Source organism: Mus caroli, chromosome 10 (genome assembly GCF_900094665.2).
Source record: "Mus caroli chromosome 10, CAROLI_EIJ_v1.1, whole genome shotgun sequence".
NCBI classification, from domain to species: Eukaryota; Metazoa; Chordata; class Mammalia; order Rodentia; family Muridae; genus Mus; species Mus caroli.
The window spans coordinates 73,710,697-73,726,519 of NC_034579.1; the positions used below are offsets into that span (position 1 = coordinate 73,710,697).

Below are 15,823 nucleotides of genomic sequence, written 5' to 3' on the forward strand. Positions count from 1 at the left end.
CCTGGAACTCACTCTGTAGACCAGGCTGGCCTCGAACTCAGAAATCCGCCTGCCTCTGCCTCCCGAGTGCTGGGATTAAAGGCATGCGCCACCACTGCCCGGCTCCGTTTCACCTTCTTTAAGACAGGGTCTCTTGTTGGCCTGGAGCCCAGCCAGGCGTGCTAGCCATCATACCCCAAGGACCCTGATTCTGCCTTCCAAGACCTGGGGTGCCAAGCATGCGCTGGCCCCCTCGGCTTTTCAACACGTCTTAAGGATGCTTGCATGGCTCACAGAGTGCATTGATCGGCATAACTCTTTGTTTCCAGATGCAGTCCAATTCACAGCTTCTGGGGCTCAGGACCTTGTCCCCAGCCTTGCCAAGGGGGTGTGGCCAGTGACTGGAAGAACAGTGGTGTAGAGCTCAGGGCTGAGTGTGGGACCGGTAGGCTGAAGCAAGGGCATGATGTCTAAGTCCCAGATAGAGGGCAGGGCCAGGACAGAGGCCCCCAGGACTGAATTACAGGAGGAGGCTGCCAGGACCAAGAGGCCAGGCACCTGTGCAGAGCCTTGGGGACTCAGGGCTTGGGGCCCAAGGCTGTATAGGGACATCCCAGTTGGCAGCCTTTGGTTAATGACCTTGGAGATATTCAACAGACTTTGACTGTCCCTTTGTAGAGAATGTAGCTCACAGGCCTTAGATGTGTGAAGTCTACAGGTTTGTAGGAGAGGCATGCATCTCCACTTCTGTAACCTTATCACCAGCCCAAAGGAAACATTTCTTTTTTAAACATTTTTTTTCCATTTTACATATATCCAGTGTTTTGCCTGAATGTTTGTCTGTGCCCCACATGCATGCAGTGCCAGCAGCAGCCAGACGAGGGCATCAGATTCCCTGGGATTGGAGTTACAGACTTCAGTTGCAATCAACCAGTGGCTGCTGGGAATTGAAACTAGGTCCTCTGGACGAGTAACTGTCTCTCCAGCCATTCTTTTTCATTTTTGAGACAAGTTTCACTCTACAGAACAGGGTGACCTCAAATTCATGGCAATTCTCCTGCCTCAGCCTCCCAGGCCACTTGGCCTGACTTGGATGATCATTTCTCACAGCCTTGTAGTGAATCAAGGAGGCTGGTCTCACTGTGCACGTGTGTCTTGTTGGCTCAGTGACCGTGACTAGATGCTGCTGCTTAGACAACACAAGCATGATGTGTCCTGGCGGGAGCAACATTGGATAAATGTAGCAAAGAGAGAGAAAGGATGCCCTGGCGAAGAGGCCCGAGGACGCACGTGGAGTGGCCTTCTTTCTCTTTAGAAGTGCTTTGTTATGAGACAGGAGCTCACGCAGCTCGGGATGTCCTGGACTGTCACTATATAGGTGGTGAGGGTGACCTTGAACTCCTGATCCTCCTGCCTTCGCCTCCAAAGGGCTGTGATGGTTGATAGGCTCGAGTGACCTGGCTTATGCCATGCTGGGGATGGAACTCAGGGCACGCCAGGGAAGAGCTGAGCTCTGGCCTCTCCTCTAATTCCTTTGGGTATTTTTTTTGTGGTCCTGTCACTTTCTCTTTAGCTATAATGGCTTTCTCCAGTTCAGTGTCACTCATCCTATGGTGGTATGGGGACTACGGACTTTCCTGTATACCTTAAACTCATCTCCTGGCCCTGCCTCCAGCGTCCCCTGGGAAGTTAGATAGGAGCCGAGGGTCCACCAGGTGGCCCAGAGGAAAGCGGTGATCTGAGTTACCAAGCCAGTCACTGAGCCACCCTCCCCCTCTCACCCACAGGAGATTGTGAACTTCAACTGCCGGAAGCTGGTGGCTTCCATGCCACTGTTTGCCAATGCAGACCCCAACTTCGTCACAGCCATGCTGACAAAGCTCAAATTTGAGGTCTTCCAGCCTGGAGATTACATCATCCGAGAGGGGACCATCGGGAAGAAGATGTACTTCATCCAGCATGGCGTGGTGAGCGTGCTCACCAAGGGCAACAAGGAGATGAAGTTGTCGGATGGCTCCTATTTTGGGGGTGAGCACCCTGTGGCATGGCTGAGATCTGGATGGGATGGGACCTGGGGAGGTTCCAGGAGGGTTTGACCCAGCAGCAGGCCAGCTCTGAGCGTGTGCTGGGCAGGCAGTGGCATAGTTTGGCTGCTGAGGCACCGCCCTTGTTTTCACAGAGATCTGCTTGCTCACGAGGGGCCGGCGTACGGCCAGCGTGCGGGCTGACACCTACTGTCGCCTCTACTCACTGAGTGTGGACAATTTCAACGAGGTGCTGGAGGAATACCCCATGATGCGGCGTGCCTTTGAGACTGTGGCTATTGACCGGCTGGATCGCATAGGTGAGCTGCTGCCATCTGTCCAGGAGGGATCGGGGAAGTAGAGGCATGACATTTCATATGCTCAGGGGTGTCCAGAGGACACAAGGGAAGGTCTCTTCCTGGAGCAAGCATGGCAGGCAAAGCCTGGGGTGAAAAGGAAGGTCGGGAGGACAGAAGCAATAAAGGCCAGAATCACAGGGCCTGGTGAGAACGGCTCAGGCTCAATAAACCAGGCACATTAGGGGTGTGGAATGTTCCAGGTTTGTGGGGCAACATCTGAAAGGAGGCTGGAGGCCTGTGGGGCAGGGAGAGGTGGGGCCCTTGCTGATGACAGGACATAGAGATCAGATGTGAAGACTGTGGCTCCAATCCAGTGGGGCAGGATGGATTGGAGGGCATATGCCTGCACACAACAGGCACTTTATACAGAATATGGTGGGTATTTATCTGTACCTGCTGTATACAGCAGGCATTTCAGATGCACTTGCTACAGAACAAGCACTCAGTACTTGGAATTTACAGGTCCCACACAACTTCGCACCTTGGGTGCTGAGAACATGCCTGTTGCATGCAGTATGAGCTGGCTGTACACAGTAGGTGCTGCACTCGTGCTTATTAGGTAGGCAGGTGCTCAAGCTAGCGCTGACAGTCTCCCTAACCCCCTGCCCACAGGCAAGAAGAACTCCATCTTGCTGCACAAGGTTCAGCATGATCTCAGCTCGGGTGTGTTCAACAACCAGGAGAATGCCATCATCCAGGAGATTGTCAAATATGACCGTGAGATGGTGCAGCAGGCAGAGCTTGGCCAGCGTGTGGGGCTCTTCCCACCACCGCCACCACCGCAGGTCACATCGGCCATTGCCACCCTACAGCAGGCTGTGGCCATGAGCTTCTGCCCACAGGTGGCCCGCCCGCTCGTGGGGCCCCTGGCGCTAGGCTCCCCACGCCTAGTGCGCCGCGCGCCCCCAGGGCCTCTGCCTCCTGCAGCCTCGCCAGGGCCACCCGCAGCAAGCCCCCCGGCTGCACCCTCAAGCCCTCGGGCACCGCGGACCTCACCCTACGGTGTGCCTGGCTCTCCGGCAACGCGTGTGGGGCCCGCATTGCCCGCCCGTCGCCTGAGCCGCGCCTCGCGCCCACTGTCCGCCTCGCAGCCCTCGCTGCCCCACGGCGTGCCCGCGCCCAGCCCCGCGGCCTCTGTGCGCCCGGCCAGCAGCTCCACGCCGCGCCTGGGACCTGCACCCACCGCCCGGACCGCCGCGCCCAGTCCGGACCGCAGGGACTCAGCCTCGCCGGGCGCTGCCAGTGGCCTCGACCCACTGGACTCTGCGCGCTCGCGCCTCTCTTCCAACTTGTGACCCTTGCGCGCCGCCCCGCGGGCCGGGCGGGGCCGTCATCCACACCAAAGCCATGCCTCGCGCCGCCCGCCCGTGCCCGTGCAGAAGCCATAGAGGGACGTAGGTAGCTTAGGAGGCGGGCGGCCCTGCGCCCGGCTGTCCCCCCATCGCCCTGCGCCCACCCCCATCGCCCCTGCCCCAGCGGCGGCCGCACGGGAGAGGGAGGGGTGCGATCACCTCGGTGCCTCAGCCCCAACCTGGGACAGGGACAGGGCGGCCCTGGCCGAGGACCTGGCTGTGCCCCGCATGTGCGGTGGCCTCCGAGGAAGAACATGGATCAAGTGCAATACTCGGCCCGCCGGCTTCCCGCTGCCCCTGGCAAGCTCACGCAATAACCAGCCCGCCCCTGCCCACGCGTCCGTGGTGACCTCCCTCGGGCACCCAGGGGCGGGTTTCACGGCCAAGCCGGCGTGGGGGTGAGGCTGGGTCCCCGCCGTCGCCATGAATGTACTGACGAGCCGAGGCAGCAGTGGCCCCCACGCCCCATTAACCCACAACCCCATTCCGCGCAATAAACGACAGCATTGGCGCCCAGCGCAGCGTCTCATTACTTTGGTGGATTTGCGCATCGCCAGTAAGTGGCGGCTGGCATAGGTAGACACAGACTTTCATTTATTTACATTATGCACAGGTTTAGGGACAGCATGGTGTGGGTCAGCTGAAAAAGTAGGTGGATCTTATCACCTGTCCCAGATCGAAGGTACCTGTAAAGCCAAGAGTGCAGAACTAGGCTCGGGCCACTGATTCATCCTCAAGGCCAGCGTGCATGCCCCCTTTAAAACCCTTACCTGTCTTTGGCAAGGACTGTAGTGTCTCCTGCAGCTTGGTGACCAGGGCGCGCTCCGAGGGCTTTAGGGACTTGGTGCTGCAAACAGGTTAGGGTAGACATCAGTGGGGCAGCAGGTGGCAGGCAGGGCACTAGGACACAGAGGGGGTATCTCACCTGGAGACGGAGCAGAAACGCTTCTTCAGGAACTTGGCCAGGTCTTCCAGGATGGGCTGGCTGTGCAGGCGCACGAACTGTTCGCGGCATACCTGAGGAGTTGCAGGTTCGGAGTCAGCCATGGTACAAATTCCCAGGATCAAGGCCCCATCTTCTACTTGTGGGGATCATGGGGGGGGGGGGGGGGACGGAACACACCTCGTTCATTGTGGGGATGTCAATGGCATGTGTCCAGAAGCAGTCGTGCACGGAGACGAAAGTCAGGCCCTTCCTGAGCAGGGAGATTCCGAGTGAGGTAGCTAGCTGCTTGGCCAGCTACTGTCTGAACCTCGTTCTGACAGATGCCCTGTCGTCTGCCCCAGCACTGGGCACTCTGCCAGGGTTCCCTGGACACCTTTGGTTCCCCAGTGCTCTAGGTAGTAGATGTTCAAGAAGATGGCTTACATTCCCTCAAACAGCTGCGGGGTCTTGGAGTAAAGGGAAGCCCCTGTCTGCACCAAGGACTCCTGCAACCTAACCTCCCAGCAGTGCCTCCATCCTGTCCTGCCCCTCGTCATGGAAGCACCTACCATGTCCATGTCCCCAGAAAGCAGAACAAGGCTGGCATGCCCCAGGCAGCCAAATACCACAGACTGAAGCCTAGACCCTTCATGTATCCCAGCACTCGCCCGAAGCCAGTGCCTGCCTGCCTGCCTGCCTGCCTGCCTGCCCTGCTGGACCCACACTGCGTCCTGCCCACACTGCGTCCTGGGACCCACCTGTAGCAGTGTAGGGCGGTCAGCATCATGTGGGAGGAGTCCAGGGAGTGGATGAAGTTGGGCGGGAAGCCATTTTTCTGCTTCAGAGTGTTGGGCTTCCTGTGGACAGAAGTTGTAGGCTGGTTCCCTCTTAGCCCAGAGCCTTTCCTGCCCATCCCTCCATCCTCTCCCCTCCCTGCAGTACAGGACTCACTGGTTCTCATCTACCGAGCTGGTGAGGGTGATGCTCTGGATGCCACCTTTTACCTGCAGACCGGGATTGGGGGAGGGGTGAGCCCAGCCCTTGGCAGGGAGGAGGGGAGATGGGGGAAGAGGAGAAGGGCATTTCCCAAGTACCTGGACCCTGGACTCGCGGTGATAGGGCTGTATGATGGGGATGCCCAGGGGCGTGACCCACTCCACAGGCCAGCCGGCGTGAGAGATGAGGTTGGCATTCTCAGTCAGCCAGTGCTGTGGGTGTGACAGTACACCAGGTTGGGTGGGCGAACCGCGGGGTGGAGAGGCCCCCCAGATGGGAGAGGGCTGGCAGGGACGCACCTGAATGGCCCGCGTGCTGGTGAACATCTCCTGTAGACTTTTGAAGACCTGGCGCACGAGGTAGTGTGAGGCTTCCCAGACAAACTCCTGTGGGGACATAGCGGTATGAATGGCAGGTGGGTGGGGCCAGAACCGCAGCTTTACAGGACTAGAACTGTTCAGAAGAGCCCGGCTCAGGGTCCCTGTGCTGAAGGGAGTCACACTTGGGTGAGGACCGGGCAGGCTGCACACCTGAGGGAAGTCGCTGAGTTCGCGCAGGCGCTTCTCTATCTGTAGGCGCCCTCCATAGCGTGTGACCCCATACACCACCGTCATCACTGTCTGCTTCACCACCTTGCGGCTGATGAAGCCCTCCAGCACCTGAGCCACCCGTAGACCCTCCTTGGCGTCCTGCTGGCGAAACTCCTCCACCTGGATGGGATTAGGGGGCAGGGAAGCCATTACGTGACCTCCCATCCCACTAGGGACCCCATCTAGGCACTTGTAGAAAGGCAACCCCAAGTGGGGACAGGAGGGGTTTCCTGGCACCCACCTGTGTTGCCACCTCCCTGTACACATCTTGGGGCAGGTCGGACGGCGTTAGGTTGACTGAGGCGGCACCTACACTGTCTCGGCCCAGTGCGGCATAATGCTGTAAGCCATTGCAGGAACCATCCTGACCACAAGGGGTGCCTATGAGCTGAGGCCAAATGACCCAATAGGGACACACAGGTCACCCCAGAAACTTATCCCACCACCTGGTGCAAGGAGACCCGGGAGCAACCTCCCTCATAAATCAAGAGACTAGTCCCACAGGGCAATCCCAGTTTACGATAAGACCCAACTGCAAATGCCAGTTCCTAAGGCACCTCGGGCTTGGCCATGGGCAATCCACTTGCGTGCCCACCTGGTGAACTGGCAGGTGGGAAATGTAGGCAGCGGGGTCTGGGGACCGGACTGCTTGTGCCACCTCCATGCAGCAGGCCAGGGTCTGCCAGGGCTCATCAGCTTCCATCCACCACTTCCGGCCCTTTGGAGAGTAGGATCCATGGGACTCGAGTCAGCACAAGCCAGACTAGGCAGCTCAGTGGAATACAGGGACATAGGGACACTAGGCAAGCATGTGTGATACAGGGGGATGAGGAGGGCCGCTCAGGTGACAGCTGGCAGCTGCTGCTGGGCTAGGGAGCCACTAGTGGCACCGAGAGGGGACATCGTGGGAAGGAAGGAGGCGGATAGCTGTGGTAAAGGGTTGAAAGCATATGAGGGAGGTGACCCAAGCCTGAGTGGACGACAGGCTGGCAGGACCAGAGAAAGACAGGAGGCAGAGATGAGGGCTGCCAGTGAGAGGAGCTCGTGACTCCATACCGTCAAGGGGTTGTCTGCAGAGTCCAAGATCTCCTCCATGACCTCGTCTGCGAAGGCTAGGCGCATGCGCAGTGAGTCTCCCTTCTTGAGGCCAGTCAGGTTGATCAGGTGGATCTTAAGCCAGTCCAGGCCACGTGGCCCCAGTGGCCGGCCCTCAGCAAACTCCAAGAGTGCACGCGCTAGGTCACTGCCCAGGTGGTTGAAGTGTGGCGGGCAGGGGTAAGTGCGGCCACGGAAGTCCATGTTGTGCGGCAACCAGAAGACATGGTGGCGTAGGTGCTGTGCCAGCGACAGGCGATACAGGGCCTCGCTGCGCAGACTATGCATCTCTCGAGCCACCTTGAGGCAACGTGCCAACTCCTTCCGCAGCTCAGACTTGTGCACTGGTGTGGAGCCGGGTGGCAGCTGATACCGGGCCGGCCGCGGTGCTTCAGAGCTCGGGGGAGGCACGCCCAAGGGCATACAGCCCTTGTCTCTAAAGATCTGCAGCACCAAGTCCAGCAGGTGCCCGTTTACACGCCAGGCGCAGTTCCCCAGCTGTGTGAGCGCATCCAGGGCACCGTGCAGCTGGGCAGGAGGGCATTGCTCCAGCAGACGCTGGTGCTGTGTGGTACCCTCCGTGGCACGCATTAGTTTGGTGGAGCTCAGCAAGTAGGCACCAGAATGCAGCGACGTCCAGGGCAGTGGTGGGCACAGCATGGGCACTTCCGTGGTCTCGAAGGTCAGTGTGGGCTCGGCTGCTGTCTCTAGCAGGTGTGTGAAGGCAGGGTGAGGCTTGAGGATGCCCACCTGGGAGAGAAAGCAGACACAAACGGTATGTATCAGAGGCCGAGTGCCAGTGCCTCTGTGCGACGGACCACGCAGGCAGGGAGAACAGAAAACTCCGAGCCCTAGACTGATGTAACCCCTCCTGCTCTGGACACACATCCCACACGGAGGGGATGGCAGACACCTGCTGCCCTGTGTCCCATCCAGGCGCCAGCCAGCCCTGGGAGCCTCACCTGGCGGTAGCTTCGGAAGGAATACACATGGTAAAGCACCGGGATGGAGCGCTGAGTACCCTGCCGGGCTGCTAGGCTGCGCGGCATCTGCACTGCCTGCACCAGTAGCTCCGCCAACTGCTTGCCCAGCTGTAGCAGCACCGGCACAGACCAGGGCTGTTGTACAGGGGCCTCCAGTGGGCCCAGAGATTCCCAGTACTCCCGAGGAAGGCAGGGCGCCACCTGTAAGGACAGCAGGTGAGGTGAGCTGTGGGGCTGCCCACGTTTTCCAGAGGGAACCGAGGCTCAGACGTACTGATGCAGCTGGCGAGGAGCGCCTGAAGAGTGTGGTGGGAGGGACCTGGGTGGAACCTGGAGCAAGTGGGGTGAAGTGAACAGGGAGGGGATGTCTCCAAGGGAGCCACCCGGGTCACCAGAAGTCCACCCCACATTACCTGGGTGTCAGACGCCAGCAGCTGGAGGTACTGCGAGTACCGCTGCCCCAGCTTCTGCACATGGTTAGTGACCTGCTTCTGCTTCACCAAATGCCGGTTTAACACCCGAAGGCCCAGGTTATGGGCCAACTGGATAAGGGGCTCACCCTGCGCAGGCAGGACCTTCAGAACCTGAGGTGCAAGAGGAGCGTGAGGTGTGACTGCCTGAACACAGCCATCTGCCCTGTGCCCAGGAGCCTCCATACCCAGCCCACCTGCATCAGTATGCTCACAAACTCCCCTTCACTCAGCAGGCACAGGAACGGGTAGAGGGTGGGTTGGCCTTCATAGGCCTGGCGGCCCATAGTGGCCTTTGTCTCCCGCAACACGCGCAACAGCTCCACTTCCCATTGCTCCCGCAGGGCCTGCAGGGTCTTCCGCTGTGGGAGAGCAGCTGTCACCATGCTGAGCTTAAAGCCCGCTGCCAAGACCTCCCAGGGCCCCAACTGGGGTCATAGCTCCGACCCCTATTGGCCATGATGGGTACAGCCTCAGGATGAGCCCCTTACCGCCTCAACGACCTCCTTGGACATTACTGGGGCCTTCTCCACCGACTGGACGCAGACACTGGAGCTCAGCTCCACATGCAGCTGCTGGTAGAAGAGGTCCTGCAGGGTGTCCAGGGGCAGGTGCAGCTTTGGGTAGGACACAGGGCCCTCCTGCTGGGCACAGGAGGCAGTGAGGCTGGGCACTACACCCTGTCAAGAAGCCCCCTGCCAAAGGCATGTCCACTCAAAGTAAAAATCCAGAGTACTAAGAGTTCAGACACCAGCCGAGCATGGTGGCGGACGCCTTTAATCCCAGCACTCGGGAGGCAGAGACAGGCGGATTTCTGAGTTCGAGGCCAGCCTGGTCTACAGAGTGAGTTCCAGGACAGCCAGGGCTCAAAAAAAAAACCCCGTTCAAAAAAAAAAAAAAAAAAAAAAAAGAGTTCAGACACCTAACTCCCAGTACAAACAGCCCAATTCCCTCGAAAAGATGATGGATACGCAGGAGGCCCCGCCTACACACTGGAATACAACTGAGCCATGAGTAGGAGCGAGCTTCCAACATATACCGCAGCATGAAGGGACCTTGAGGACACTGTAATCGATGAGCCAGATACAAAAGGCCACAGGGATTAGGGCAAACACCCAGAACAGGAGAATCCAGAGGAAGTGGATTTGTGGGTGCTCCTCTATGAGGGGACCAACATGTGCCTGATGCAAGGAGGGAATGAAATAGGCTGTCACGGCTTCCTGCCTGGGACTCACCTTGCTATAGATGTCCTTGAGCAGTGTGGATGTGTTAACTGGGTTTGGGGCCTGTGGCAGTGGACGAAAGGCAGGCTCAGCCTTGACCACTGCTCTCAGGAGCGCGGCCCGGTCCTCCTCTTCCAGGACCAGGTCAGTGAAGAGCAGCTGGGGCTGGAAGCCTTCTTCCTTCATCTGCTTCAGACACCTGAGGCAATACAGGGGTAGGGGTGGGGGTGTGCAAACTCAGCATGGGAGCATGGGGTGGGGGGAGTGAGTCCCCAGCACATTCCTGACCCACCTCTGGATGGTGCGAACATCCTGGTCCCTGCGTCCCATGCACTGGAGTGCAGCTGCATAGGAGCACAGGTCTGGGGAGAGGCCAGCATCCTTCAGCATGAGGAACACATAGACCAGCTCTCTGAAGGAGCCCTGGGGACAAGGTGGGGTCAAGAACAACACCTGGACCCTGACCAATCTGTTCCCTAAAATCCTCAGTGACTTGGGAGGGGGGATCTGGCAGTAGGTGAGACACAGGGCATCTTTCTGAGGGACACTGCGTCATTGGGGACTGAACTCGGGCCTCTTGCAGGCCAGGCATATGCTCTACCACTAAGCTACAGCTTCAGGACTTGTGTTTTATAGCTGGCTTGGTTTTTGTTGTGGTTCTTTGTTTGTTTGTTGAGACTTGTCTCACTGTGTAACCCTGGCTGGCCTGAAACTCACTAAGTAGGTCAGGCTGGCCTTGAACTCACAGACCTGCCTCCTGTCTGCTCTTCTGTCCTTTCCTTGTTTTTATTTTGTTTTTCTGTCTTTGAACTCCTAGACTGACACTCTCTTACACTGCTAAGATGCTAGAGAACAAACTGAGGACACACAGCTCTCATAGCACCAAAGGGACACACAGAAAGAGAAGCAAGCGCCCCATCCTGGAGCATGGAATGTGTCCAACAAGGCTTAGTAGCCACTGGGACAGCAGCGGCAGCCCCTGCACAGGAGACTCTGAAGTCCTGCACAGAACTACACTCAGGCCCTCCCAATCTCCTTCTTCATTTTAGGGGGTAGCAGGGTTTTAATGTGTTGACCAGGCTGTCCTCTAACTCTCAGAGATCCACCTGCCTCTGCCTCCCAAGAGATGGGATTAAAGGCTTGCGCCACCATGCCTGGATCTTCCGATCGGTTTTTGTTTTGTTTTCTGTTTGACTGTTCATTTTTAAGGAAAGAGCGTTTTCTCTCTGAAAAACCTAAAGGAATTTACCCCGTGGGAAGGAAGCAGCCCTTGAGCCAGGTCTCACCTTGCGGGCCCAGCCAAGCATCACGGTGTTATACATGTGCAGTGTGAGCACATGCTGTCTGTCTCCGTTGTTATGGTGAGTGACCAGCACGTGGTGAGCGAGGGGCACTTGGCCGGTGCAGACACAGCACTCAAAGAAAGCCAGGAACTTCTCCTGGAGGACCAGGATCTGCGCCTCCACCGCCTTGGCTTTCTTCCTGGCCAGGGCCTCTGCCTCACGGGAGCTGAGCCTCCCCAGAGCAGCCTGAAGGGCCTGGGCCAGCTGCTTTTCCTCTGAGTTCGTGGGTGTTCCCTTCTTGCTCGGCTGCAGGTACCCAGCCAGCTTCTTGTTCCAGATCTTGGGCTCCTTGTGAAGGGTCCAGTACTCCTGTGAGTGGGCTTGCTTCTGCTGGTCAACTTCCTCTTGGCGCCTCTGCTTCACCCTTTTCTCAGCCTCTAGCTTTTGCGCCCAGCGGCTGCTGCGGCCCTGTGGAGGCCGGTCCACCTGCACCTTCTTCACCCTCATCTCAGGTGTGCCCTCTGCCCGGAGCTGCCGCACCCGAGCCTCCAGCACTGCAGAGAGCAGAGAAGGGTATGAACCACTCCTGCAGCTCAGGATGCTCTGAGCCTACCCCAGGATCATCCCAAACAGTCTCCTGGCTGTCACCATGCCCTTGGCTCTGCCTGCCAACCCTCCTAACACCTCCTGCCGGCTGTCGCCTGCTTCTGCTTCTCCCTCCTTCACTCCGCCAGCCTTAAGGGCTCCGACCTCACTGGCTAATATATAGTAACCTGCAGTTTGATACAGGCACATACTTGATACAGCTCGGTAGAAACTGCAAACATCCGTGACTCAGTGCCCTAAGGACCAAAAGGCAATCACTGGCACCATACAAGGTGGCCCCTGCTATATGGCTTTCAGCAGTAACCAAGTTTGCACATAAAAAGGCCAAAGACTGGCCAGGGTCTTGGCAAGCAGACAGCCATGGTTAGCAGTGAGCGCAGAAACAAGGCAGGCTGAGCCACAAGGCTACAACTCAGGCGCTGGTTGCCAAGACCAACTGCTTGTCTCCCCTCCCGGTACTCCAGTCCCTGGCCCAAGGTCAGTGTGAGGCAGGGGCCTGGCTCACAGGTGTACAAAAGGAAAGTTGGGAGGAGTGCAGTGCATGCGAGAGGACCAGAGTCTGGGGAGATCCTGCCTCAGTGAACATCTCGTGGCACTCAGGGCACATCAGAGGCAGAGGACACATCTGTGTGAGGCCACCTGCAAAGCAAACAGGTGGCAGACAGGGACACCGACTTCTTTCTGAAGGGACCCAAGAGACAAGAGGTGCAAAAAGGCCCTGGGGCAGAACTGGTTGGTCTGTCAGGAGTAGAAGAGTTACATGGCTGCTGTAAGCTCCATGGTCCACAAAGCACGGTCTTCTGTTCCTGATAGAAAGGAGCCTCATAAGAGGGAACAGGCACTATGCACTAAGTCTGCAGATCCCTCTGTCCAAATGACAGATTCCAGCATGAGATACCCTGGAACATGAGTCAGGAAGCAGTTGCTGCTGAGGGTAGACAGGAGCCACAGTTAGACCATTGTCTTCACCTCCTAACCCATCCCTCTAAGCGTCTCCACCTTCTGCAGCTGCCCTGCAGACCTGACATAGGATCAGGAGGGAAACCTGGACATCCCATCTACTAGACTTGGTAGCATAACACTTAAAATTGGGTTCCAAAGTCAGTGGTCGTGCATGCCTTTAATCCCAGCACTACAGGGGCAGAGGCAGGCAGACCTGAGTTCAAGGCCAGCCTGGTCTACAAAGCAGCCAGGACTTCCTACACAGAGAAACCCTGTCTCGAAAAACCAAGAAAGAAAAGAAAGAGAGAGAGAGAAAGAGAAGAGAAGGGAGGAATGAGGAGAGAGAGAAAGAAAGAAAGAAAGAAAGAAAGAGTAAGAAAGAAAGAAAGAAAGAAAGAAAGAGAGAGAGAAAGAAAGAGAGAGAGAGAGAGAGAAAGAAAGAAAGAAAGAAAGAAAGAAAGGAAGGAAGAAAGAAAGAAAGAAAGAAAGAAAGAAAGAAAGAAAGAAAGAAAGGAAGAAAGAAAGAAAGGAAGAAAGAGGGAGGAAGGAAGGAAGACAGACAGACAGGCAGGCAGACAGCCTGGATTCCAGCTGCACCTGGACTCTGCAGGACTAAAACTGGAGACTTCTATGTCAGCATTCCAACAATGCATCTCCGGTATTGTTCAGGTGTATTTGGGGCCTCAACTGTCTTCCTAGACGTGAGAGTCCTAGGTGGGAATCTGGAACTCAGGGAATGGAATTACAGCAGCTCCCAGAACCAGCACAAGAGGACCCACAGGACCACACACAGGACAGCCAGACAACACTGCTCAGTGGACTCTGGACCCCATTTTACATACTCCCTTGGAGTGGTCAGGTACAACGCAGAGCCCACTCCCTCAAGGCTTCACTGTGGAGAAGGGCTTAGGACACCAACTTACCTTCCAGCAGTTCAGCATGGCCCCACTCCCTCAGGACATGTTGCTCACGGGGACTGGCAGCGGAGCTCTTTCTTGAGCTGCAGAAGCCACCAAGAGTCCCTGGAAAGAGACATGAAGAATAAGAACACAGAAACCACCATATCAAGTGGACACCGTGGCATGCACACTTATTACCCCAGGACTCTGGAGGCTGAGGTAGGAGGGTCTCCAGTTGGATTCCAGCCTGGGCTACAAAGGAAGTTCTAGGTTAAGCTAGTGTGAGTTCCTGCCTCAAACTTCCCTCATGCCCAGAAAGAAATGGATCAAAAGACAAGGACAGCCAGGCATGGTAGAACAGGCATGGGATCTCAGAACTCAGAAGGTTGAAGCAGTAGGACCTGAGTTCAAATGAAGCATCCAGCATGAGCCACATGGAAATACCATGGCTCAAAAAAATAACACGCCCCGCCCCCAAAGAAATCCAGACCCAGAAAAAGACCAAGTTCAAGGGCAGAACAGGCCAAAGCTATTTAAGGGTCAGAGTGCAGGATCCAGCAAGAAGTACTCCTAACTAAAAGTAGCCAAAGATCAATGTCATTATCCGTAAGTCCCCAACTGTGGACTTGGAAAAGCGAGCAACAATCAAAAGTCAAAGTGCCCTGCGGATCTAGAGAGATGTTGCCAACTAGTGCCCAGCTAAATGGGTCCCCAGAAACTCCTCCATAGGTCAAAGAACAGAGGTTGGAGGTGACCGGGATCCCAAGGAAAGGAAGATTATAGTCCTGGGTCCGACACTCCTTTACCTTCCTCCGAAGCCGGGCGGTGGGGCCCAGGGGAGCGCAGAACCCGGCCAAGCCCGGCTGCGCCTCGGGTCCACCGGAGCGCCGACATGCCGCCTGCTGCCCGCAGTGCGCACGCGCACGCGCCGCCTGCAGGGAGCTGTAGTTCTGCGACTGCCGGAAGCGCTCTTAGGGTCTGCCCCATGAGAGGAGTCGAAGGAGAACTACAACTCCCAAGAGGCAGCGGGCAGCGTGGCGGCAAGAGAGCATGCGCAGAAATACTCTTCTGATTCGTTCTTTTCATATCCAAGTTCCCTCTTTAGTTTTTATATATTTTCTTTTTTTGTTCTTTGACTGGTCTCTGCTTTATTTTATTTGTTCGTATATATGTGCGTAACATTTACATATGTGTATATATTATGTACTATATGCACATTTTTGGCACAAAGTCTCACTATGTAGCCATGAATGTCCTGGAATTTAACAGGATTCCCTAGAACTCAACAGATATCCTCCTTATCCTCCTGCTCTGCCACCCAGTACTGAGACTATAGGCGTGTGCCACCACGCCCAGTCCCTACCCTATTTGTTTCTCCTCCTCTTCCTCCTCCTCCTCCTCCTCCTCCTCCTCTCTGTCTCTGTCTCTGTCTCTGTCTCTCTGTATGTATACGTGTTGTGCAAATGGAATCAGGGCCGTAGAAAGATGGAAAAGAAGTGTAAATAGTACAACATCGCGATTTCATTCATTCATCCATCCATTCATTCACATTCACAGAGTCCATGTAGCTCATGTTGGCTTCCAAATTACATGTATGAGAACTAATCTGGAAAGCCTGACTTTGCTGTCTCCTCCTTCCCAGTGTTGGACTAAGGGACCTACCTACAGGTAACCCAGGTTGGTTTCAAACTTCTTATGTGGCCAAAGATGACAGTGAATTCCTGATCCTCCTGCCTCCTAGCTCAGGAGGTGCCGGATGACAGATGTGCTATCACGCACCAGCATTTTATATTTGAGACAGAATCTCACTAAATTTTCCAGGCTAATTCTGTAGCTCAGACAGTACCCTCCTGAGAAGACAGGACCTGGGCTCATTTTCTCAGTACTAGGGCTTCTACTGTCTGGAGCCCATCAGTGAGAGCTGTGGGTTTATAATCCCAGCCCTCTGGAGGTAAAGGCAGGCAGATTCAAAACTTTGTTTTGTTTTGTTTTGTTTTTTCGAGACAGGGTTTCTCTGTGTAGCCTTGGCTGTCCTGGAACTCACTCTGTAGACCAGGCTGGCCTCGAACTCAGAAATCTGCCTGCCTCTGCCTCCCG

At 56.3% G+C, this 15,823-nt stretch overlaps 2 protein-coding genes across 3 annotated transcripts in view; one reads left to right on the forward strand and one right to left on the reverse strand.

Moving 5' to 3' along the window:
- The window catches only part of Hcn2 (hyperpolarization activated cyclic nucleotide gated potassium and sodium channel 2), a 19,199-nt gene extending 14,971 nt beyond the window's left edge, over positions 1-4,228 (forward strand). Inside the window, exons 6-8 of the mRNA XM_021173924.2 lie at positions 1,767-2,007; positions 2,159-2,323; positions 2,975-4,228. Of these exons, the coding sequence (XP_021029583.1) occupies positions 1,767-2,007; positions 2,159-2,323; positions 2,975-3,657 (1,089 nt within the window). The 3' untranslated portion in view covers positions 3,658-4,228. The remainder of the gene's footprint in view (positions 1-1,766; positions 2,008-2,158; positions 2,324-2,974) is intronic.
- Positions 4,229-4,243: 15 nt separating this feature from the next.
- Positions 4,244-14,643, reverse strand: Polrmt (RNA polymerase mitochondrial). 2 transcript variants are annotated; one of them, XM_021173926.1, is made up of 21 exons: positions 14,533-14,643; positions 13,751-13,849; positions 11,283-11,833; positions 10,289-10,419; positions 10,009-10,195; positions 9,265-9,414; positions 8,971-9,135; positions 8,717-8,887; positions 8,283-8,504; positions 7,282-8,070; positions 6,821-6,943; positions 6,467-6,589; positions 6,166-6,345; positions 5,935-6,021; positions 5,734-5,847; positions 5,591-5,643; positions 5,398-5,496; positions 4,838-4,910; positions 4,640-4,731; positions 4,485-4,561; positions 4,244-4,400 (listed from the first exon to the last, which is right to left on the reverse strand). In XM_021173926.1, the coding sequence occupies exons 1-21, from the start codon at positions 14,618-14,620 to the stop codon at positions 4,351-4,353; spliced, it is 3,624 nt and encodes a 1,207-aa protein (XP_021029585.1). In that variant the 5' UTR covers positions 14,621-14,643; the 3' UTR covers positions 4,244-4,350. The 2 variants fall into 2 exon arrangements, with proteins under 2 accessions (XP_021029585.1, XP_021029584.1); XM_021173925.2 differs by having other exon boundaries at positions 4,288-4,400; positions 6,467-6,613; positions 14,533-14,642.
- Between the last annotated feature and the right edge of the window lie 1,180 nt (positions 14,644-15,823).